Consider the following 24,582-nt stretch of genomic DNA (forward strand, 5'->3'; position numbering starts at 1 on the left):
TGAGTGGGTCTACGCACATTTATGTGTCATTGATCTGCTCCGCTATGTGTGTGCGTGTGTGTGTTTGTCCAATTTCCACTCAAATTAATGGCGCCTCTTTATAGGCCTTCTGCTAGAGTGGCACTGAATTACTTGGTGCTTCACTCTCGCACCTGGGACCCATTCAATGTTATAGCCAAAGCTAGCTGCTAACCTGGGACCCATTTGCTACAGTACTATAGTTAGCATTACAGACACCAGCGCTTTTTTTTTCCTGCGGTATTTCTGCACTAACTAACCTGGTCCTCAAATCGGCACCTGGGACCCATGGATGTACATCAGATATTATTCCATAATTGATGACTGTGTGTGGACAACGTGTGTACATGAAACCGCCACCTAAGAGACTGAAAGGTTCAATATAGAAAACCTGGGCATACTAACACCTGGCTGGAACAAATAATGCTACGTAGAAAATTATATTAATGTTATTTGTTACAAGTAGTGAGTTATAGCTGCACATTGCTTCAAGTTAGCGTATCTTTTTGATTTTTTTGCGTTTTTTGCATGTGAAAACCCTGCAAAAGCACTATTCGGACTGGATTAGGGTTAGGGTTAGGGTCTTAAATCAAACTCTTTAGAGCTATTTTTGTTGTTACTGTTATATTTGTCCAAACAAATGCACCTTTAGTTGGACCAGGCATTAAAATGAAAAAGAAATTCAAGAAAACAAGGAGTGGTCTAATAATTTTTTCTGCAACTGTATTAACTACTAGTCTATTTGCATAGGATTAATTACCTGGGGTCATTTTCCCCTGACCCTTTATAGAAGGTAAAAGTCGTGGTAATTTATACTGACATCGTTTGGTAATAATTACAGACGGAACACATTCGGACAGGACTAAAATCTCTGGCAATTATTACTTTACGTACCCATGTCAAACTAATCCAGTTCGAATAGTTCTTAAAAGAGTGATAGTTTGCTTTTTTTTAATGGAATCCCTGTGGTCTCCATAAACTGTAAATGCTCTGCTTGGGTCTGAATTCTTCATTCATTCAACTCCACAGGTCCATCTTCAACCCTATTTCTGAGTAATGACACCAAAAAGGTGGTTTGGAGCGCTGGCCAAGGTCAAGGTCAAGGTCAAGGTCAGGGTGAACGTTATTATCCCCAAGGGGCAATTTGTTCTACAGCCAGCAGTTTCACACGGACAACAAACCAACAATAAATACAATAAATAATCCATTAAAAACAATAGCACCAACATTACAAAGAATTATTCAGCAGAATAATGGCTGCCGGAACCAAAGAATTCCTCATCCTATTGGTCCTACATTTAGGAATACTGTATCTGCGACCTGATGGAAGCAACCTGAACACATCATAAAGGGGATGACTGGGATCATCCAGGACTGACTGAGCCTTCTTCAGAGTCCACCTCTGGTACAACACAGTCAGATCAGTGAGTGTGGTGCCAGCAATTTTGCTGCACACTTTAGTGATGCCCTGCAACCTGTTCCTATTTTTAAGGGTAAGCAGCCCATACCAGCTGATAAAAGAAAAGGTCAACACAGACTCAATAAAACAAGAATAAAATAGCTCCAGTAACTACGCGGTGCCAGATCCCCCCGGCCTGTTTGATGCCCACGTCTGGCCCATGTACCTGAAACACAAAAATAATCACGTCTGGCCCTTTAAATGCACATGAGCTACTTCAGGCCCCGCCCCCTCCAGGTGGTCGGCTGTGCTGCTCTGTTCCGTTCAACCAACTGAACATTTGAGGTAATTGGCTCCAAGTTCGGACATATTTTCAGTCTGGACTGCAACCGCTGCTGCTGACAAAGAATTACGGAGGAAAATTGGAAAAATGTTCATCTGAAGTCTGGACCTGATATGTGCAAATGTGGAGACGGAACTAGCTATAAAGCGTACTAAATTAAGCAGGAATCCACTCGATTTTTGCCCAAATGAATATAAAGATAGTTTTGCAGCAGCTGGAGGGTTCAAATTCAAACTGTATGAACTATTAGGGTCCAAATACACAAAGAAATGAACCACAGAGTAAGAAAAGTGGGTTTAGACAAATACGAGCCCTTTAAAACTGCATTTTGATAATATTTTTCTTGTGAATTCCAGTTGATTACTTCCCTGGTTTATTAAGTACACTCCGCTGCCACAAGTATTCTAGTGGTTTCTCGGTCACAGTTGTAATCTCTGCTCTTAAACTCTCTGTTGTCAGAGCGGTAAGTCCTTAATTGACTTTTCCATGCAGACCCAAAGCTAATATCACAGCTACAACATAGCTAGCTACTTCTGGCAAGATGGCCCCCATCTGTCACCCCCAACCAAGATGGCTGATGTTGGAGTTGTTTGGATTCCGCTCAGGGACAAACACACACCATCAAACTACAAAATGCATGAACACATTAAGTCTCTCACGCAGATCCAGAGTGGCGTGTGTTTATCCCCAGCAGGCAGTGTGTACAGTTTGTGTGTGTGTCCCATGCCCTCCTACTAAACCGACTCCCAGGGGTGTACACCAGAGAACTTAAAAGGATTCTTTAGTCCATGTGTTTTAATTTAGCATTCTCCTCTATAATAACCAGAAAAGCTGTGGTCCCACCACTAACTTCTTACGTACATGCACTCTCCTGTGTCCTCGCATATACATCGTATACGAACATAAACACAATAACGCGGCGAGATGAAACCGCAGACACAAACGCCGTGCAAGTACACACACATCCTGCAGAGCTGAGGGATTACTCTGCAATCTCAACCACTCTTTCTCCAGGGAAAAACATGTTTTATCATTTCATTTCATTTCTTTCTTCTGCACTGCCTCCCTCCCTCCCTCGCTCAGCAACATGTAGCCCTCCCCAGACTCCTGTGCTGAAATCACAGGCCACATCCCCGCTCTGACAGCAGCCCTGCGCTTTTTGTGGTGTAATGTGTGTCTGAATGTGACACAGCACTGGGAAGTAAATGACTATGTGTGTGTGTGTGTGTGTTTATATATGGGTCAGGCTGAGAGCAAAATGGCAGGAAACTTTAGACGTACAGACAGGTTACTCATTAAAAACAAGGAAAGCAATTACATGTGACACTTGGCCTGCGTTATACACGGCTTTTTGTCCAAGTCGAATTAGAACAGACTATCCGTCTTCTTCCTAATGTCCTAGTAAGGTTTAACAATGCATATGATTAAACTGGTTCTATAACACAGGGCTTTGATAATTGGACACGCTCACAGGCCTGTGTCTGAAAATAGGGCTGGACCATCTGGACATAAGACCATGATGATCTTTGGAGCTAAATCTGAATCACCTCTAACAAATGTAGGTGAGTTAGAGCCAAACCAAGTTTTGCTGTCATCTGACCAGAAACTGTGCTCACTAGAAACTTATAATTACAATACAGACGATATCTAGATTAATTTAATCCTAATCCAAAAAGTTGCAGTGTTCCCATTAGGTACGTAGGTTGTAGTAGCTTCATTTCTCCCATTGAACTTTTATAATGAATAAAATGTGTTTTCGTGTTCTGACATATCTCTTAAGTATCTGTGCAAATCAGACTTGGACCTGCAGCTGATAGACTTACGGTAATTCTTAGGCTACGTTCAGACTGCAGGCAAATGTGGCACAAATTGGATTTTTTTGCCCTTATGTGACCTGTATCCGATCTGTTAAAGACAGTTTGAACAGCACTAATCTGACCTAGACCACTTTCATATGTGGTCCTAAATCTGACCCGGACCACTTTCATGTGTGGTCCTAAATCTGACCCAGACCACTTTCATATCCGGTCCTAAATCAGACCCGGACCACTTTCTTATGTGGTCCTAAATCAGACCCAGACCACTTTCTTATGTGGTCTTAAATCTGATACCTATCTGATATTTTCCAATGCGACTTCAGTCTGAACGGCCAGGTCGCATTTATCCGACCTTTACATCATTGAAATGCGACAAATGTCACAATTCTGTGCCCCAGGAGGAGGAGGAGTGACGGGAAAAACATATTTCCTTTTGTAAACACAGTGTGTGTCTGCATCATGACCTCTTTTGCGCATGTGGGTCACTTCAGGGTCGCATTCAGTTCAGACTCAAAACTGATAGAAGTCGCATTTAATGTAGAATAGGAACGAACAAACAAAAAAACCTGATTTCACCCAAAAAATCTGAATTGTGCATTAAGACCTGCTGTGAATGGAGCCTTTGTCATTATTTCAACTGCAGCAAAACAAAATGTTTTACTAATTGCAAGTAAATGGGAACTAAACTCAATTCAGTAGGCACAATATTACTACAAAAGCAAAATGCACCAATTACATCTTAGTGTTAACAAACATGAATGTAGACACTGCATTTCCATTTTAACTCACTGCCCCCCCATTCCTATTTCTTCACCCCTCCATCAAAAGTAAACATGTATACACAATCTTATATGCTACGAGGCAGACTGCGTTCATCGGTAACTGTTCAACTGTTCAAGTGTGCACGTGTGTGTGTGTGTGTGGTATGTGTGTGTGTGCGTGTGTGTTGGCTTGTTAAGTGAGGGTTTGGATTAATCTGTAGGTACCAGATGCCCCCGCCGTGTTCCTTTCAGCCCCTCCATTAATTACACCAGTTCTAATAACAGCTTTTGTGTGTGTGTGTGTGTGTGCGTGTGTGTGTATGTGCGTACGTGCACAGGTCTGTCCCCATGAGACACACGGGTACAACTAAATCCAATAGCTGTAGGTGTTTAGAGAAGGGATAGGGGCTGTTGGATACATCTTTTAAAGTTTCTCTGCACCAGCACAAAAGCAGCAGCTCTGATTTTAGGGGGAAATCCATCACAGTGTGAGGATGATGTGAGTCTGGATCGAAACTAAAACCAACACAGAGGAAAAATGAAGAGTCTTACCAGCCGGGCAGTGGTTGGTTCTGTGTTCGGTGAGCTCAGCCAAACAGTCGAAGTCCTGCTGACAGTTGTCACAGGTGAAGATGGACTCATCATCTAGGTCGTCGTCGTGATCTCTGTCGTCGCGGTCTTCGTGTTCCTCTTGTTCTCCATCCTCAGCGATCGGCCTCTGACCCTCTTTGGGTTCCCCTTCTCTGTCAGAGGCAGGGACTTCTATGGGCACGAACAAAAGAATCATCAGTTTTTAGGTTTGTAAAGTGTAGAGGAAACTTTAGCCAAGTAGTGTGTGTTATTCCTTTTTTTTTTTTTTTTTTTTTTTTTTTTTTTATACTTGTGACATTTCTTTTTCTTTAACCCATTAAGACCCAAACATCCACCATCAGCCAAAAAGCATCAAATGATCTAAACTCGTCATTCATTAGTCCTATCAATACAAGTAAATAATTGGTGTAAAATACAGTTATTCATCTTTTCATGGTCATCAGATATGACTATTTGGACATTCAGAGGCTCCGTTTTTACCGTGGCAACATCATCATCTTCCATCTTCTACAACAATGATTCACGAGTAAAACCCATGGAGTTGGATCAATGACAGTGGATGGACACACTGGGTTTATGTTCAGTTAATGAGAGATTTGACTGGAAAAAGTCACTTTTTCTTCAGTTTTCTCTGTTTTTGATATAATAATGTTTGAACTGACATGCAGCTTTAATGAACATCTACATGATCAGTAAAATAAATAGAGCAAAATACCCAATTTACACTGAAAAATGCAAAATTAAGAGGATAATATTGTAATAAATGGTGATAAATTACCTAGGAAAGGTGAAATGTAGAGAAAAATCCATTTAGGATGCACCAGAAAGATAGTTACAGTTCAAGGTTTAAGAATGACTGTAGATGTCTTATTTCTGTTTTTTTATGTTCTTTTATTCTTGCAAAATATCCAACTCATTACATTTGTCCCAGGTCTGTTTATCTAATATCAGCAGGACCATTTGTGTTTCTACTGCTTTATTCCTTTTTTTACCTGCACACACACACTTTTTGGTGTATTTACCCTAAAACCAAATGCACAGCTCAACCGAGTGGCACTTGTCTGTATGGAACATCATTGTACAAATGTGCATGTCCTGTTAGCAGACAGGCAGAGTGTGAGAGGGGACCGGTGGAAGGCTGCGTCGGCCCAATCCACACCGCTCCATTGTGTCTCCATTTTCACACCTTATTATCACATTATAAACGCTGCGGATCCAATAGGACCGACTCTGAAGACACTGGCTGGAGAAGAGAGGAGTGGAGTGGAATGAAGAGGTACGATGTATTACAGGGGAGTTACATCGAGACACTGGACGGATGAAAGGAAGGACAAGATCAGCATCTACGGGACGGATGGGTGAGGAGAGAGGAAGCAGAGGAGGGGGAAACAATGGCCCAATTTACCTGGAAGAAGTAACAAACTATAGAGTGGAGGAGCCTGTTAGGGTTTAGAACATGGGTGGCAAACATATGGCCCACCAAAGGGTCCAATCCAGGCTATGGGATGGATTTGTGAAAGGCAAATATTACACTGAAGATACTAACAATCAATGGTTGTTAATGATTCAAGTCAGTTTAGTTCAGGGGTCACATACAGACCAGTAAAATACGATCATAATAACAGAAATAATGACAACTCCAATTTTTCTCTTTGTTTTAGTGCAAAAAAAAAGGAAAATCACAAGGAAATATTTACATTTACAAACTAGAAAAGCACTCAGAGAGCGCAGACCTCCGCCAAGGCAGATCAGTGCGCCCCCCCCCCCCCCCACACACACACACACACACACACACACACACACACACACAATGTTTGTCTGTCTGTCTGGGGGAGTGGGGGGGCCACGAGGGCCCACTGATCTGCCTTGGCGGAGGTCTGCGCTCTCTTTTCTCGAAAAGCACGAAGAGCATAGACCTCTGCCAAGGCAGATCAGTGGGCCCCCGTGGCCCCCCCACCCCCCACCCTGATCACCACTAAAATTTAATAATTTGTTCCTTGTGCCAGTATCAACATTTCCTGAAATTTTCATCCAAATCCATCCATAACTTTTTGAGTTATCTTGCACACAGACAGACAAACCAACGCCAACAAAAACATAACCTCCTTGGCAGAGGTAAATATCCTTTCATAAAAAATGTGAATAACCTGAAGATATTAACAACTAGAAAAGCACTCAGAGAGCGCAGACCTCCACCAAGGCAGATCAGTGTCGTCGAACCCCCCCCCCCCCCCCGGATCACCACCAAAATTTAAGACAGACAGACCGAGGCCGGAGGTAAATATACCCTCTGCTGTGCCTTGGCGGAGGTAATCAGTGGTGTTAAAATCATGTTTAGTTCAGGGACCACATACAGACCAGTAAAATACTATCATAATAACATAGAAATAGTGACAACTCCAAATTTTTCTCTTTGTTTTAGTCCAAAAAAAGTTAAATGACATGGAAATATTTGCATTTATAAGCTAACGGTTCATAAAAAATGTGAATAACCTGAACAAATAAAAGAGAAATAAGTGCAATTTTAACAATTTTCTGCCTGTGACTAAATGTTTTGTGCATTTGTAGATCCACTGTGATCTGGAAGTTGTAATGCACATGTGTAAACTGATAAACTGAGGCAGAATATTATTACATTTATTTTTGTCAATAAATATCAATTTTCATGTTTGTTCATGTTATTTGCATTTTTTAAAGGATAGTTTGTAGATATAAACATTTTCATAATTTAATTTTACTTTTTTTCCCACACTAAAACATGGAGAAAAGTTTGGAGTTGACACTGAGAATAGGCTATTATGTTGTTATTTTACCGGTCCAGTCCACTTCAGATCATATTAGGAGGATGTGGCTCCTGAACTAAACTGACACCCCTGGTTTAGAAGTACACAGATATTAAGAGATGTTCTGTTCAGGGCTGATGTTAAGAATGATAAAGATCAATAAGTAATATTTGCTAAAAATGAAAAATCTAGAGCAACTAGAATTCATAAATTTGCTGAAATGTCAAATAAAGTGCAAATTCAGTAATATTTAAACAATATTTACCTTCTCTTTTCACACAGAACTGGATGGATATGAGATAAATACAACAATAATGAATAAATCTAACTTTGTCAGTTAATTCACTGCTATAATCATTGCGTACACCCTACCACAGAGCCACAAACTGGAGACCATCTCAGGAAGCATTAGTATTCATCCTCAGATTTGCAAACACAAGTGGACAGCTGTAATGCAAGGTGTGAACACACTCCAGATGCATTCAGATCTGATCTCTGAGGACATGTTCAGAGCTGGACTGGAAACCCTGTGTCCAGACTGAAGAGGAATGTGAAGAGGGACAGACTGATGAAGCACTGAATCCGTAACTGACATCGTTTCTACCTCCTTTACCGCCATGTTTTCATTGGGGTTTGTCTGTTTATCTGTTAGCAAGATTTCTCAAAAAGTTATGGACGGGGGGGGGGACTGCCTTGGTGAAGGTCTGCGCTCTCTGAGTGCTTTTCTAGTTCTTAATATCTTCAGCTTATTCACATTTTTTATGAAAGGATAGTTACCTCCGCCAAGGAGGTTATGTTTTCGTTGGCGTTGGTTTGTCTGTCTGTGTGCAAGACAACTCAAAAAGTTATGGACGGATTTGGATGAAAATTTCAGGAAATGTTGATGCTAGCACAAGAACAAATGATTAAATTTTGATTTGAGATGGGGGGGGGGGGGGGTCTGCGCTCTCCGAGTGCTTTTCTAGTTGTAAGTGAAACTCGCACCAATGGAAGCATAATACAATTTTCGTAGACATCTGAAGAGTTCACACAGCCCAGAACGCTGTTACACTGGTCTACAAGGAAAATGCTTCCAGAATAAAAGTAATGAAATTTTACCACATGAGAGTCACTGATAAAGAAAATGCTGGTTGGCTGAACTTTCCAAGATACAGCCTTGGGTCAAAATATGAAATTCCAGAATTAACGAGAAAATGGGTTTGACTCAAAAGGAATATTTGTTTCAGAGCTACAAGATCTACTTCAAAACACTGTCTGCACATTAGAATACATTCACTTTACAGGTTCTATTTAGTGGAAGATTTATAAAACTATTACATAACTGTACATAAACCAATATATATGTGTAATAACACTTAATCATATACCTTGAAAACATCAGCAAACTGGCACTTTTGTCATTTATTTTCCAATTAATCTTATTAAAATACGTAACATTTAGCACATTTAATCTCTGAAGCAAATCATTTCTATAAAATTGTAGACCAGTGTTATTCATCTGTATAATTCTGCTTGAGCTGAAGTGAACAACACTCCTACACTTTCTTTCCTCTTTAATACAGTAGTTGACATAAACCGTAGACATCAGTGCAGGTAAACACATGACAACTGACTCACTGCTAAACCATGTAATAAATATTTGAAGTCATCATATTAGCCTCTTTTCCATTGACCCTCAAATTGTGTGAATATAACTTGTGCATGAAAATTTGCCTAATGGAAAAACAACAATTTTGCCAAAACACTCATTTTTCGATTAAAAGTTTTTGCGCTGGCAAGAGGGGCTTTTTCTGGCATAGCGCAAATGGTAGATCACACAAAACTGTAATGGAAAGACCTTTTTGCACAACTAGAGTCATGTGAATTTTTAAAAAAAATGGATGTTCAAAGATGTTACAACAAGAGAAGAAAAAGAGTTTTAAAAGAAACATGGCGCAGTATGTGTGGACACACCTGGAAACCGATTTTTTTTTTTTTTTTTTAATTTCGTACAAGATAGGGGTAAAGTACCAATATATAATAACAATGAATATATCTGTAAATCAACACCATATTTATGTTCGTCACCATGTTTATGGAATGACATCTTATATCATCTCGCGATAATAAATAAACAAATCATCGCATTTGTGATTTAATGGAAAAACCAAAATTACGCACTTCTGTTTTTTTGACATTTAGTAAACATCGGTAAAGTTTTGCGCAGATGTCCAATGGAAAAGCGACGAATACTGTCAGTTAAGGTGTATTAAGTGATTTACAATGTCACCTAATGCAGTAGTGACAGGCAAGAACAACATTCCACCTTAAAAGCTGTTAGCAGTAATTAAAGCAATGAATGAAATTTGCAAAGAAACATTAAAATCATACTTAATGTGAAATGAAAGCAGGCACTATTTTTTAGGTTGTGGATGGGCTTATGTATTTACACTGTTACCAATAAAGTTGGGATAAAATATTTTTATATTGTTCATATTAACCCATAAAGACCCAAACATCCACCATCGACCAAAACCATCTACTGATCTCAACTGTTTAATACCTGTTGATCCACTAATTCTATCAATACATGTAAATAATTGGTGTAAAATACAGTTATCCATCTTTTCATGGTCATCAGATATGACCCATTTGGACGTTCAGAGGCTCCCTAGTTACCATGGAAACGCCGTCATCTTCTACAACATTGATTCACCAGTAAAACCCATGGAGTTGGATCAATGACGGTGGATGGACACACTGGGTTTATGTCCAGTTAATGAGAGATTTTGCCGAAAAAGTGACTTTTTCTGAAGTTTTCTCTGTTTTAGTTATAAAACTTAAACTTTACTCTGAGCTTCTATGAACATCTCCATGATTAGTGAAGTAAATACAGGAAAATACTTGATTTTCATTGAAAAAATACAAAATAAAGAGGATAATATTACAATAAATGGTGATAAACCACTAAAGGAAGGTTAAATATAGATTAAAAATTCATTTGGAAACTGCCACAAATGTCACACAGGGTCATAATGGGTTAAAAAGTTATTTTATTTTTATTTTGTTGCACGTGTTATTTTTCTGCTCTATTTACCTTTTATATTTTTTTTTATTTTAGATTTCACGCTTTTATCTTCTATGCTACAAACCTGGGTAACTATATTTCATTCTATCGTGTACCATTGATCGAATGACAATAAAACTGAGTCTGAGTCTTTTTTTATGAGAAGATTGTGACAATGTGATTTATTTTTGACAGATAAAGTGAAACTCAGATGAAGTATGTAATCGTTGTACCAGGCCAAAGGTGATCAGTGATGTGTAGAAATAGGAATAAAAAGAGGAATGTGTCTGAAAATGAAATTATTTCAACTTTACGGTCGACATGTAGAACGGAGGAGTGAGATCAGATGACAGGTGAGCACTAAAATCACATTTAAGGCCAGAAAATGTGGCTTCACTGGAGCCAATGTAGTGCACTTTTTGATGCATTTGATGCAATAATGAGCCAGGTCAGTAATTGGTTGATCCCTATTAACAATCGGACCTATTAAAGGATAATCCATTACGTTGGATCTCCATTAATAAACGTTAAGTGCTCGCCATTACAGAGAATCAATAATATCCATGACCTACTTTAATGCATGCAGTTAAAATCAAACGTCTCATTGTAAATTATCGTCTCACACCAGAACGACACTGAAAATTGGCAGCAATGACCGAGTTCAGTGTGCAGGTGTCATCACTGACCTGGTATTAAACGGTCAAATCACTTAAATCTGGAGAACGGATTTCAGACGTTTTACCGAAGATGTGAGTCAAATGAAAAGGCTTCATTCATCTCTAATATGTACAATATAAAAATATGTTATCCCAATTTAAATACATAAGCCCATCTACAACCTAAAAAATAGTGCCTGCTTTCATTTCACATTAAGTATGATTTTAATGTTTCTTTGCAAATTTCATTCATTGCTTTAATTGCTGCTGACAACTTTTAAGGTGGAATGTTATTCTTGTCTGTTACTACTGCATTAGGTGATATTGTGAATCATTTAATACACCTTAATTGACAATATGAGTTGCTTTTCCATTGGACATCTGCGCAAAACTTTACTGATATTTACTACATGTCGAAAAAACAGAAGTGCGTAATGTCAGTTTTTCCATTAAATCACAAATGCCATGATCTGTTTATTTATTATCGCGAGATGACACGAGAAGTCGTTCCATACACATGGCAACGAACGTAAATATGGTGTTGATCTACAGATATATTCATTATTATTATAAATTACCCCTCTATCATGTACTAAATTCAAAAATAATTGGGTTTCCTGGTGTGTCCACACATACTGCGCCATGTTTCTTTTAAAACTCTTCTTTGCTTGTTGTAACATCTGTCAACATCCATTTTTACTTTTTTTTTTTTTTTTTTTTTTATTCACGTGACTCTAGTTGCAATGAAAGGTCTTTCCATTGCAGTTTTGTGTGATACAAGGGAGTAGCTGTGATTCTGACATTGCTGGGGACACCAAAGTGCTCCAAGGCAGCACTCCAGAAAGTTGATATTTTTTGGCATTTGCAATCATAATTCCACGTCATGTCGAGCTGATCAAACAATCATAGCCAGAAAAAAAATTCTGTAATTGACATGTTTATAATGTATATCTGAATATCTAAAGACAATACAAAAATTTGGTGCATTCTGCAGTGTTATTCTCATAACATATCCATTATTATTTAACCTCACCTGTGAATTTACAGCTTGTCCTCCTCCTCTACCTCCTCCTTCTTCTCCTCCTCTACCTCCTCCTTCTTCTCCTCCTCTACCTCTTCCCTCCTCTCTACTGTTTGTCACCTGACATAAATATGTTGATTCATGACATATGAACAGATTAGGGATACAATGATCATAGAGTTTGATGGTACAGTTATTGCCAGAGCAAAGAAGCCTTTTAGTTTCAATTATTACATGTAATTTATTCCCCAAAAATCTAGAACCACATTTACAATCTAAGGTTTTATTGTATTTTCCCTACAAATTTTCTTTATTTGTGTTTTTAAACAGTTGCTCTTCCATAGAAATGCATTAAAATAATAAGAAAAGTAACTTTTAAAAAGTGTTTCTGTTTGGCATTAGTGTCTTTTATTCAGTATCTGTGTTGAGCCTCCACAGTTCTATACCTTTGAACTAACTTACACTTTGACTCCTAAAGAAGTGTCTTATGACCAGTTTTCTTTTCTATGACGTCCTTTACATCCTAATTACCGAGCACACACACACAGGCATGCACACGCAAACAGACGCATGTACAAATGTACATATAAATGACACCACTGATATTCAAATCCGTCTAGCCAATGTGACTCAGACAGAACAAATGCCAAACATTTTGAAAACTTATGCTAGTGGTCCAACTAGCAGGTTACTTATACAAGTAGATGGAGTGACAGCGGGGACAGCCAATCACATGTACATTAGCAAAACCAAAGTGCCAATCGGAGACCGACATTTACGTTAGAGGCGGGACTTCTAGCAGAGACCGACAATTAACCCTTTGTGTGCCATAACACTGGTCAACAACAAATTTATTGTTGAAGTTTTTTGAGCTGATTTAGGATAATTTTGGTGTGCTGAATCCAAAAATCACATTAATTTTGCTCAATCAGGTCAACTTTCTGAACTATGCTACATATTGGCTTTTTAACATTTTTGCTTACATTTATGGGCATTTTCACATCATATGATACAAAATTCTTTCATATTTCTTGCAATAAACGAGTTCTGAAAATTTTACTTTTGCCAATTTATGATTAATGTTTTTTTTTTAATATTACAGGTGAATGAAATGGCTTTGATTAGAAGATCTTGCAAAAATAAACCTGACGTATTCTGCCACGTCTGCGGTGAATACACCATTGTACCTAACAGGAATCAAGTCATCAAATGATTTTTTTTTTCTCTTAAAACCTATTTTGGGTGAGAACTATATGAAAAATCAACTGATAAAGTCACAAAAATGTAATAAATTTTGTGAGAAGATCAAATTTTTCCAAATCAAATCAGCAAAAAAACCTGACCTGATTGAGAAAAACAGATGTCATTTTTGGATTTAGCGGTGCAAAATGGTCCCAATTCAGTTGAAAAAACCTAGACAACTTGCAAAAAACCTTTTTTTGTAACCCAGTGTAATCATTGACTAAACACTACGGACAGCAGTGGTATTGATAGTGACTACACAGTAGTGGCTGGATATTGGTAGGAACGTGTCCCTAACGTCCCTATGCAATTCTGCATCCCTGGTGTGATATACCATTTACGCTACATCCAAAAAAAAAAAAATCTCTTGCCAGCGCAAAAGCTTTTAATCAAAAAACAAGAGTTATCATTGTGAGTTGACATGAGAAGTCATTCCATAAACTTAATGACAAACGTAAATATGGTGTTGATTTACAGATATATTCATTACTATTACATATTACCCCTATATCTCCTGCTAAATTTTTTTTTAAAAATGGCAGCTATGACAAGGTTAAGTGTGCAGGTGTCATCACTGACCTGGTATTAAATGGTCAAATCACTTAAATCTGGAGAACAGATTCACAAACGGTGTAAAAGCTACAAGTTTTATCGAAGATGTGAGTCAAATAAAAACGCTTCATTCATCTCTAATTTATTATGGGCGAGGTGTGGTGGGAGAAAGGGATGCTGGGAGGTGGGGAATGGGGGACTGAGGTGATGGGGCATTTGGGGGAGCGGTGGAAGAGGAGTATCATGATGGAGGGATAGAGGGAGAGATGGATGAAGGGGAAGAAGAGAGGGAGGGTGTTGGCCATCTGTCCAGTGGTGAGAGCACCGTCTGGCCGGGGAGGGAAAGTGGGCCCTTGGCTGACAAAAACACACATGCACGCACACACACACACGTGCATGCTCTCACACACAAACATGTTACCTGTGTGCACGTGCAGGTTGGCCAACGTGCACGCTCGCACATACACACGTTAAATAGATGCTTAAATAAACCCACACCTGCATGGAATATACACACACACGATTCTGTTAATTCAGTCATCAGTTCAGTGTTTAATCGTTAATTCTGCCGTGCAATTACATATTAATCTCACTTTAGTGAATGCAAGTCTATTGATACGACACAAAACTAAACAGATGTTGGTTTTGCAGGGTTTAAATCATCGTACATATCTATTTCTCATTCACTTTTGTTCAGATACAACAAGAAAATACAGGAAATATGTGCACATGTGCCCTGAAAAGACACACAAAAAAAACTGAACTAAACGTGTTGTAAAGGTTAAAGTCATTATTTAGTTTGACCTCTGACCCCATGAGAGGAAGCAGCACAAATAATTAGAAACATCTGACTTGTGTTGAATGGAAGCTAGTACAAAACATCAGAAAATGAATGCAATAAACCTCATATTGTCTGAATAAAAGGGTTAGAGACATGTTAATGCAAAAGGAGGTCACATTAAAAAGGACCAGTTTATAGAAGCTGTTTTTACCTGAAACTGTAGTTTTTCCTGCTGTTCATACGTCACTTATATCAGACTGGATCTAATATAGAGACTGAGAAATGTACATGTGTGGACATTAGAGCTTTACCAAACCAAAAAACTTAATTTTGGACCAGGCATGATTGCATATGCATGATTTTCAGAGCAAGTACGGACAAAAGAGGAGGAAATGTTTTGGTGCTTGTTAAAACCTCAGCAGGAAGTGTGACATTGTTTGCTACACTGGAAAAAAATCCAAATCTGACCAAGTGTATTTTTCTCATTTCTAGTCCAAATATCTCATCACACTTAAAATAAGACCGAATCACCTAAAGAGGAACTTTTCAGTGAGAGATAAGAACTGATTTATAGACAATAGAGCTGGAAAATCTGATTTCAACAAATCTGAACAAGATAATTCTCACTTGTTCCATTGGCAGATTTTTTTTTTTTTTTTTTGCATGAATTAAGCAAAAAAAAATCTTGAATTAAGCAAAAAAAAAAAAAAGGCTATTGTATTCCAAAAATTACTAATATCTCCCAAAATATTAGTCTTTTCCTTGATCAAAAACACTCAAGTTTGCCAAACTTCAGCTGTCAACTCTTGATGGAGTTTCACTTTTGTTTCACGCCAGCGTTAGTTATGGACACGCCCCCACACCCCCACACCCCACACCCCCCACCCCCGACAAAAAAAAAAAAAACCTGTGTTTTTTGACAAATCGCACCCTGACATTATATACATTATTTAAAGTAAAACTGTAATCAAAGTCTTGTTAACTTATCCTGCTTGTTGCGAAGGCTAAGGAATACTGGTAAATAATTAAGAATAATCAGCAAAATCTTTAAACCAATGAGTCCAGACCAATAGCTCAAAACACACAAAACCACAACCATTTACAGTCACGGAAAAAATTATTAGACCATCAACACTCATCCAAAACAATAGTTATGCAATCCAGTACCAACTCTGTGTGTGTCATGTGACTAAAACAGACAGAAAAGAAAACATGGAATGTCTAAAAGCACTGTTTTTGTCAGTACAATGACAGAGATATTGATGGAAGAACTGAAGTGACTTTGGTTATTATCAAGAAAACATGTTAAATGGATAGATATCAGCTCTGAAATTAAACTACTATGAGCTATTTTTGTTATCATATGTGTCCAAACAAATGCATCTTTAGTTGTACCAGGCATTAAAATGAACAAGAAACTGAAGAAAACAATAAGTGGTCTAAGAATTTTTTCCACGATTGTATGTTACAAACTTTTACCAGATGAGGCCCAAGAGGATTTTGATCCCACCAAGTATGTATGAATTTGATGGAAACAGATACATTATTATATAGATGATAATTACACTGGTCAACAACAAATTTATTGTTGAAGTTTTTTGAGCTGGTTTAGGATAATTTTGGTGTGCTGAATTCAAAAATCACATTAATTTTGCTCAATCAGGTCGACTTTCTGAACTATGCTACATATTGGCTTTTTAACATTTTTGCTTACATTTATGGGCATTTTCACATCATATGATACAAAATTCTTTCATATTTCTTGCAATAAATGAGTTCTGAAGATTTTACTTTTGCCAGTTTATGATTAATGGTTTTTTTAATATTACAGGTGAATGAAATGGCTTCACCTAGAAGATCTTGCAAAAATAAGCCTGACGTATTCTGCTACAGTTTGTAACACTTAATAAATACATCCTGTTAGAAAATGACTTTTTTTTTTTCTCTTAAAACCTATTTTGGGTGAGAACTATATAAAAAAAATCAACTGATAAAGTCACAAAAATGTCATCAATTTTGTGAGAAGATCAAATTTTTCAAAATCAAATTAGCAGAAAAACCTGACCTGATTGAGAAAAACAGATGTCATTTTTGGATTTAGCGGTGCAAAATGGTCCTAATTCAAGTTGAAAAAACCTAGACAACTTGCAAAAAACATTTTTTGTAACCCAGTGTTATATATATGTATGTATGGGTTTTTTTTTTCTTTTGCAGAGCTGCATGTGAGCGTCCTCTCACACACACATCCTCCCTGGGGGGCTGTGATGCCAGAGGTAAGGGCAGTGCCAAACCCAGTGCATGCCAACACAACCTGCTGTCATAGCAACAGAGAAGGCGGAGCCAGATGAAGCCGCTCTTTCTACCCCTCTTCTTTCATTACGTCTTAATGTTTCCGTCCATCTCTCTCTTTAATCCCACACCCTGCTGTCCCGCCATCTCTTCATTTATTTCTCCTCAAGTGCTTGTTTTGACTCATCTTTTCAGCGTCAGAACAGAGGATGAAGGCCAACACAAGTCCGTCGTGTTCCTCTTTGCGTATGCGTCTGTATGATACCCCCTACCCCCGCCTGCCCACCCACCTCAGGATAATTATGTGTCCTCTCATGGGTCTGAGAGGGATGTAGATGGAGGAGGGGTGGGGGGGGCTTGAAAAGACTGTCAGCGGCATTGAGATACTGAGGCTGTTGTGATCATTACTACTATCAAACTGTGGCAGCAGACCTCCTGGTAAGCTCCAAGCCTCTCTTCTTCTGCATCTCCCTCTGACCATGTGTAACTGAGTGCCTGTATTGTGCTCTTTTTTTTCTCTTCATGTCAAAGTTTTTCACTCTAAAGCAAAAATAGCACTCACTCCTTGAGATGCGACCACACTCTGAGTTGGCTGTAATTGAAAACAACAACATCTTTCTGTGTTTTTCCCTCCATATGAAACCAGATTTGTCTTAAATCTTAACTTGTGATTGTGTTTCAGATCAGATAAACCTGCTTACATGGTGTGTAACAAACAGGGAAGAGGAATGATGACGCATTAGCAACAGATTCATGTCATTTGTATTAGCTGGGAACTTCTTAATGCACTTCTTACTGAGTTTTCAGGGATCTTTTTACCTTTAATCCCCATATTTTAAACACAAATACCTGCAAAATCTATTCCCTCCATTTTCAAAAGACATGTTACTTCAGTTTTAATGCATTTGAGGAGAATTATAAATAATTTTTATATTCATTATTGCCCACTAACCCATCATCGGGACCGATTTCAGCCAAAGTAGACGGAAAACGAACAAAACAAGACGATTCCTTCATGTGTCTATCAGTTTGTATCGTACACAACCAGACCTGTCAAGACCTTAACACAGCGATATCTGATTTTATGATCCAACACCTACTTTGTTGATTTCACTGATTTTATTTTCATCTAGTGTAAGCCAGAATTATCAAATCAAAATAAAGAAAGAGAGAGCGATCTGAAAAATGAAAACAATGGAACTGACATAAGATGAAAATAGCAGCCAAAAAAACAGATTTAATGTTGGATTTAACACATGCTTTTTCCACCTTTGCTCATTAACTACATTTACACTCATGAAATATTCCCATTTTTACTAGTTTACACAAAGAGGCATTTCTCCAAAGCCTTTGTAAAGTTAATGACAAATACTTTTCCATTAGTATTTTCATTTACATACAGCGATGAATATTCGGATTTTAAAAACTAAAGTTTTCTACTTTATATTTGGGAATCCATTCCTCTTCCAGCTTTACAAACTGTATCCAGGGTATCCTTCAGTATTCTTAAATGTGATTGTCCTAAATTATGGCCTTAATTATCTTTAAAAAATTGTTAATTAATCCTTAAATCTGACTCTCAAAGGCCTTAAAAATCCAGACAATAAATGATGTTGCTAAATTTTCTTTGTAAATCTTTGTACAGAATTAAGCAAAAGCGTAATTAGTGTTGATTTTTTTTTTATATCCAAACGGAGTTGGGAATCCCTCCAACAGTCGTTCATGGGTGGGGGGGGGGTTCAGGTATGAGCTTCATCAGCTTCAACATCAGGAGCAGAAACATTAGAGCCAGAACAGAGTTGGGTCAGACTACATTTGAATGTGCTGCCCCCTGTGCATGGAACGACCTGCAAAACAACTTCAGTCTATCTGAACTTGTTACTTTAGGTGAATTTAAAGATATTTTAAAGGAGCGTGAAATCAGTGAGCTTGGTCAATGTAACTGTTTTCAACCCTTAGTGATCTGAGCCTATTTGGGCCATTTTTGAGTACTTTTGATTTTGCCTTTATATACGATATAAACAAATGTTTACTAGAATGGGAACTATTGTCGTTTGGTATCTGTATCTGTTATGAGAAGCAGGAAGTTATCAATTACACTGGTCAACAACAAATTTATTGTTGAAGTTTTTTGAGCTGATTTAGGATAATTTTGGTGCTGAATCCAAAAATCACATTAATTTTGCTCAATCAGGTCAACTTTCTGAACTATGCTACATATTGGCTTTTTAACATTTTTGCTTACATTTATGGGCATTTTCACATCATATGATACAAAATTATTTCATATTTCTTGCAATAAACGAGTTCTGAAGATTTTACTTTTGCCAATTTATGATTGTTTTTTTTTTAATATTACAGGTGAATGAAATGGCTTCAACTAGAAGATCTTGCAAAAATAAGCCTGACGTATTCTGCTACATCTGCGGTGAATACATAATAAATAATAAATACATCCTGTTAGAAAATGATTTTTTTTCTCTTAAAACCTATTTTGGGTGAGAACTATATAAAAAATCAACTGATAAATTCACAAAAATGTAATCAATTTTGTGAGAAGATCAAATTTTTCCAAATCAAATCAGCAAAAAAACCTGACCTGATTGAGAAAAACAGATGTCATTTTTGGATTTAGCGGTGCAAAATGGTTCTAATTCAGTTGGAAAAAAAACTAGACAACATGCAAAAAACATTTTTTTGTAACCCAGTGTTATCGGTTGTAAAAAACTATTATCGTGCATCCCTAATAATAACCTACAAAAAATGTCAACTCTGAACTTTTCTCTATGTTTTAGAGTGAAAAAAGTTAGATCACATATTGAACATGTTTACATTTGCAAACTATTCTTTCACAAAAAAGTGGCTAACCTGAAAAACCTGAAAGTGCAATTTTAACAGTATTATGCCTGAACTTATCATTGACACATGTGCATTATGGATCAGATCTACGAAAACACAAAACGTTTAACTCTTAGGGGTCTGAGCCTATTTTGGCTGTTTTTGAGTACTTCTGATTTGGCCTTTATATACTATATACAGAAACATTTCTAATACCCATGTTTGGTATCTTTTTTTCAGCACATCTTCATCTATCACATCTGTCTATTATTTTTTCACTTTAACCTACTATATCAACACAAAAGGACAAAAAACACACAAAAAACATAAAATCACATTTGAAAAATGTATATAATTTATTGCATAAATAACACAAAAATGCTTAACGAACCTTTTCAAAGACTTTAAAAGTGAATATTGGTTCTAAACACTAAGTATATAAAATTAAAATTGTAATAAATTAAAACTATACACAACTATTTGACATAAAAGCAGATCTTTACATAAGCGTTTTCTCTGGTTTTCTAACCCCCCCCCACCCCCATCCTCCTGGTCTCCACATCCAGTTCAGGTGGGGGTCATTCTCACCCTTGCCTGTGATGCTAATGCAGTCTGTGGATTAGAACCCGGAGATTCACCCAGTTTTTTCCGTCATGAAAAAGGATCAAAAATGATGAAGATATGGTCAGAAATCTAACCCCCCCCCCCCCCCCACCTCATTTTCATACTTTTATTCACGCTTGTTTGCTCCGATTTCAAAACATCATATCTCTGGTTGTATTTGCTCTATGAACATCAAATAAAAAGTGGGAGAGTGTTTCAAGTCTGCACTTTTGATGAATGTAATTGCTCCTAGTGGGCTACATGACCAACTTCCAACGCTATGATGTGTTGAATATGTCATATGATTCACAAATGATTGTTTTGTAACTATCAATTGTAATTTTTTGTATTATGTGTTGATTATGTCTTGTCAGAAACTGTGTGTTCTGCTGTTTTTCTTGGCCAGGTCACTCTTGAAAAAGAGATTTGCAGTATCAATTAGGCTTCTTTTTCCTGGTTAAATAAAGTATTTTCTATATATTAGTCATGGACAAATGGAAATGGAATGTTAGTGGATTGAAACCTGGTTCAACACAATAACTATGAGGCCCGTTGGACTGTTATTTAAATGAATGGAAGGACTGAAATTTGCCAAAGACGCCTTGAAAAAACATCTTATAAAGTCATAAATTCAGCTTTATCTGAATTTTTGCTCATGTAAATTTTAAGGCTTAAGACGTTACAGTTTAAAGTTACCATTTTGTTTTGTTCTCACTCTTGATTATGATTTATTTGCATTTCTGTTTTTAAATTGTCATTTACATGATCGAAATAAACATATCAATCAATCAATCAATCAATCAATCAATTCTAAATCCGTTAGTTGGTTTGTGACTGATGCATAAAACTGACCACAACTAGGGAATAAACAGTCTCATAAACAGCGATACAAACCTCATTTGAGACACACGCTCTACAAACCTGAATAATATCCGTACATAAAACATGCCTTATACAGAAAATGCTACTTTCAGAATAAAGCCTCGTTTCAAAAGTGAATATGGCGTTTATCTGACTAGGATTTTCGCAGCTCTGGAACAGTGATTGATATCTCTATACAGAATTTTTGCCAGAAATTTCTGCCAGAATCTTTCACAATAATTAAGCTGTAAATGCAGGAGAACAGGAAATGTTGGCGTGGTTTAAAGGCAGCATTATGATCCGCAGTGAAATCGCTGTTTTACACAAATTTCCTCTTTTTTGTTCAGACAGAAACTTCTAAACAACCAACCCTGCATCCTCATAGAACTGTGGAGACTCACAATAATGTTCCTGCTGTTGGAGACGTTTCGACACATAGATTCAGGTGTAAGATTTACAGTTGTGAGTGTCATTTGTTTACTTATTCAGGCTTAAACAATGTGCCAGCGTAGTGTTAAAATGTCCAGAAATATGTTCAAATGTTTTTCAGACTTCACATGTCATTTACCCAGGTGTTAATCCTATTTCTGACAGATGTAGACGAGCACCTGCGACTCTTTCACACTTTTTGGTCATGTTCAAGTCTAAGTGCATTCTGCTCTTCAATATTTGAAGCATGTTCAGCATTTTCAGGTCTGACCTTTGACCCCTGCCCTTTAATCGGACTTTTTGGAGTATCATCATTAGCTCTCCCTCTACAAAGGCCACAGTTAAATAGTATCTCCTACTCCTCCATTTTAGCACAGCAACTCATTCTTTTAAATAGGAAGAATAACAAACCCCCCTCCTTTGGCAGATGGATACGTGATGTCATGTTCTTCCTTAAAATTGAAAAGATTAGATAAACACTGAATGGATCAATGGGGAAGTTTAATGTGGTATGGCATCCTTTTATTTTTATGTAGAAAAGCTGACAATGGACTTTGACTCTGGATAATGTGTGCTGTGTACATAGTGATTGGGTAATTACATAGCGGAACCCTTTAATTTTAATTTTTTTATTTCTATATTTATTTATTTATTTATTTATTTATTTATTTTTGTGGTGTGATGTGTGTATATGTATAAACGTATATATGTATATATGGATGAATGAGTATGTGTGTTTGTGTGTGTGTGAGTAGATATATAAATATAGAAGAGTAATGTAAAAGGAAGAGGGGCATATATTATTAATAATTTTGTAAGGAGAGGGGGTGGGATTAAATTAAATAAATTATACTTCTTCCCACCCCTTTTCGGGCATGTAAATAGAATTATTGTACTTTTCTTCTGACTAAGATTGTTATGATTCTTGATATTTGTGTTATTATGTATGTTTTGCAAGTGCATATATGTTAAATTTCATCGCATGTTTGGAATAAATCACTAAATCACCAACTATTGATGTGGAGTAAGCTTTATAAATCACATTCTATGCCGTGTTCTTGTACATCTTTGTCTTATTTCTTCAAACTAAAGCACATCTCCTGTTTCCCCACGTATAGCACCCCCCCACCCAACCCAACCCCCCCATCGGAGAAAAGCAGCAGGCCTACTTAATGAAAGGAGGGAAATCCCATGTGTGCTTGGGTGCGGAGGAGTAAGGGTGTATGCTGGGGTATTGATTGAACAGTACGACAGTGGTCTCTAGCAAATAGTATGTGTGCGCCCAATACAGTCGCAGTTTCACCGTCTCACGCACACGAACACACACACACACATCGTCACGATAGTCAGCCACAGACACAGGAGAACACACATGCACAAAGTCGCTCTTCAGAGAACCATTATCTCTGAGTCACAGGCTGTCCCTACGCCAGGAATAACTGCACATTCGCTCGCAAACGCACAAACATACGTACGTACACGCACGCACCAACACTCACCTTCCAATCGCACACGCTCACAAACACTAGCGTCGTGTCTTCCACAGAGACACACAATAAGTCAAAAGCACATAATTCAATTAACCTGCAGGAAATAGGAAAATAAGGACGTACACGGAACTCCCGACAACACGGACGACGACATACATATTTTTCACCGTTTAAAGGATATGTGATTTTCGACAGAGCGCCCTGCTGATTCTTATTCCAGCCATGTAATGAGGGACTGGATCACACCTGGGATGCACAGGGAATGCAATTAAATGAAATTAACTAGATGGAAGGATGGAAAACTGTGTTCTGGGTTTCACTGACGAGGACCAATAATCGATGTCGGGATTAGTGGTATGTGCAGATTTCATTTCCTTTTAAAGGTGCAATATTCATAATCGTGTTTTCATTAATGGAAGAATACCTGCACAGGAGAATTGTCGGCTTTTCATTACCTTACTATGGGCTGTTTATTTGTCTGTAGGGAGCAGGTCGCTGTGTTGTCAGAAACCAGTATTTTAATCAAAAGTATTCCATTTGTATTCAAAAGTAATTAACCTGTATTCCTTTGCACACCAGAAGTTATTCTAATGTCGCGTTTCCACTACATGGTATCGGCTCGGCTCGGCTCGACTTGGCCTTTTTGCTTTTCCATTACGACACAGGTCTCAAACATGCGGCCCGGGGACCAAAACCGGCCCGCCAAATGTCCCAATTTGGCCCACAGGATGAATTTGGAAAGTGCAAGTTAGGGCATCAAACTCGAAAATAATATCATAAAACCTATAAATAATGACAACACCAGTTTTTTCTGTTTGATTTCGTGCAAAAAACATTAAATTATGAAAATGTTTACATTAACAAACTATTGTTTAACAGTAAAATGTGGATAACCTGAACAAATATGAACAACCTGAAATGTCTAAAGAAAATTAAGTGCAGTTTTAATAATATTCTGCCTGTTAGTGAATGTTTTGTGCCTTTGTACATCTGATCTGTAATGCATATGTATAAATAATAAGTCGAGGCATAATATTGATAAAACTGTACTTACATTTCTTT

The 24,582-nt window shown here is 37.6% G+C and overlaps 1 protein-coding gene across 2 annotated transcripts in view; it reads right to left on the reverse strand.

Annotated features, from left to right (window-relative positions):
* The window catches only part of znf423 (zinc finger protein 423), a 442,387-nt gene that overhangs the window by 342,930 nt on the left and 74,875 nt on the right, over positions 1 to 24,582 (reverse strand). For both annotated transcript variants that reach the window (XM_030136142.1, XM_030136141.1), the window contains exon 3: positions 4,891 to 5,100. In XM_030136142.1, coding sequence (XP_029992002.1) covers positions 4,891 to 5,100 — 210 coding nt within the window. The remainder of the gene's footprint in view (positions 1 to 4,890; positions 5,101 to 24,582) is intronic.

This window comes from Sphaeramia orbicularis, chromosome 6 (genome assembly GCF_902148855.1).
Source record: "Sphaeramia orbicularis chromosome 6, fSphaOr1.1, whole genome shotgun sequence".
Taxonomy (NCBI): Eukaryota; Metazoa; Chordata; class Actinopteri; order Kurtiformes; family Apogonidae; genus Sphaeramia; species Sphaeramia orbicularis.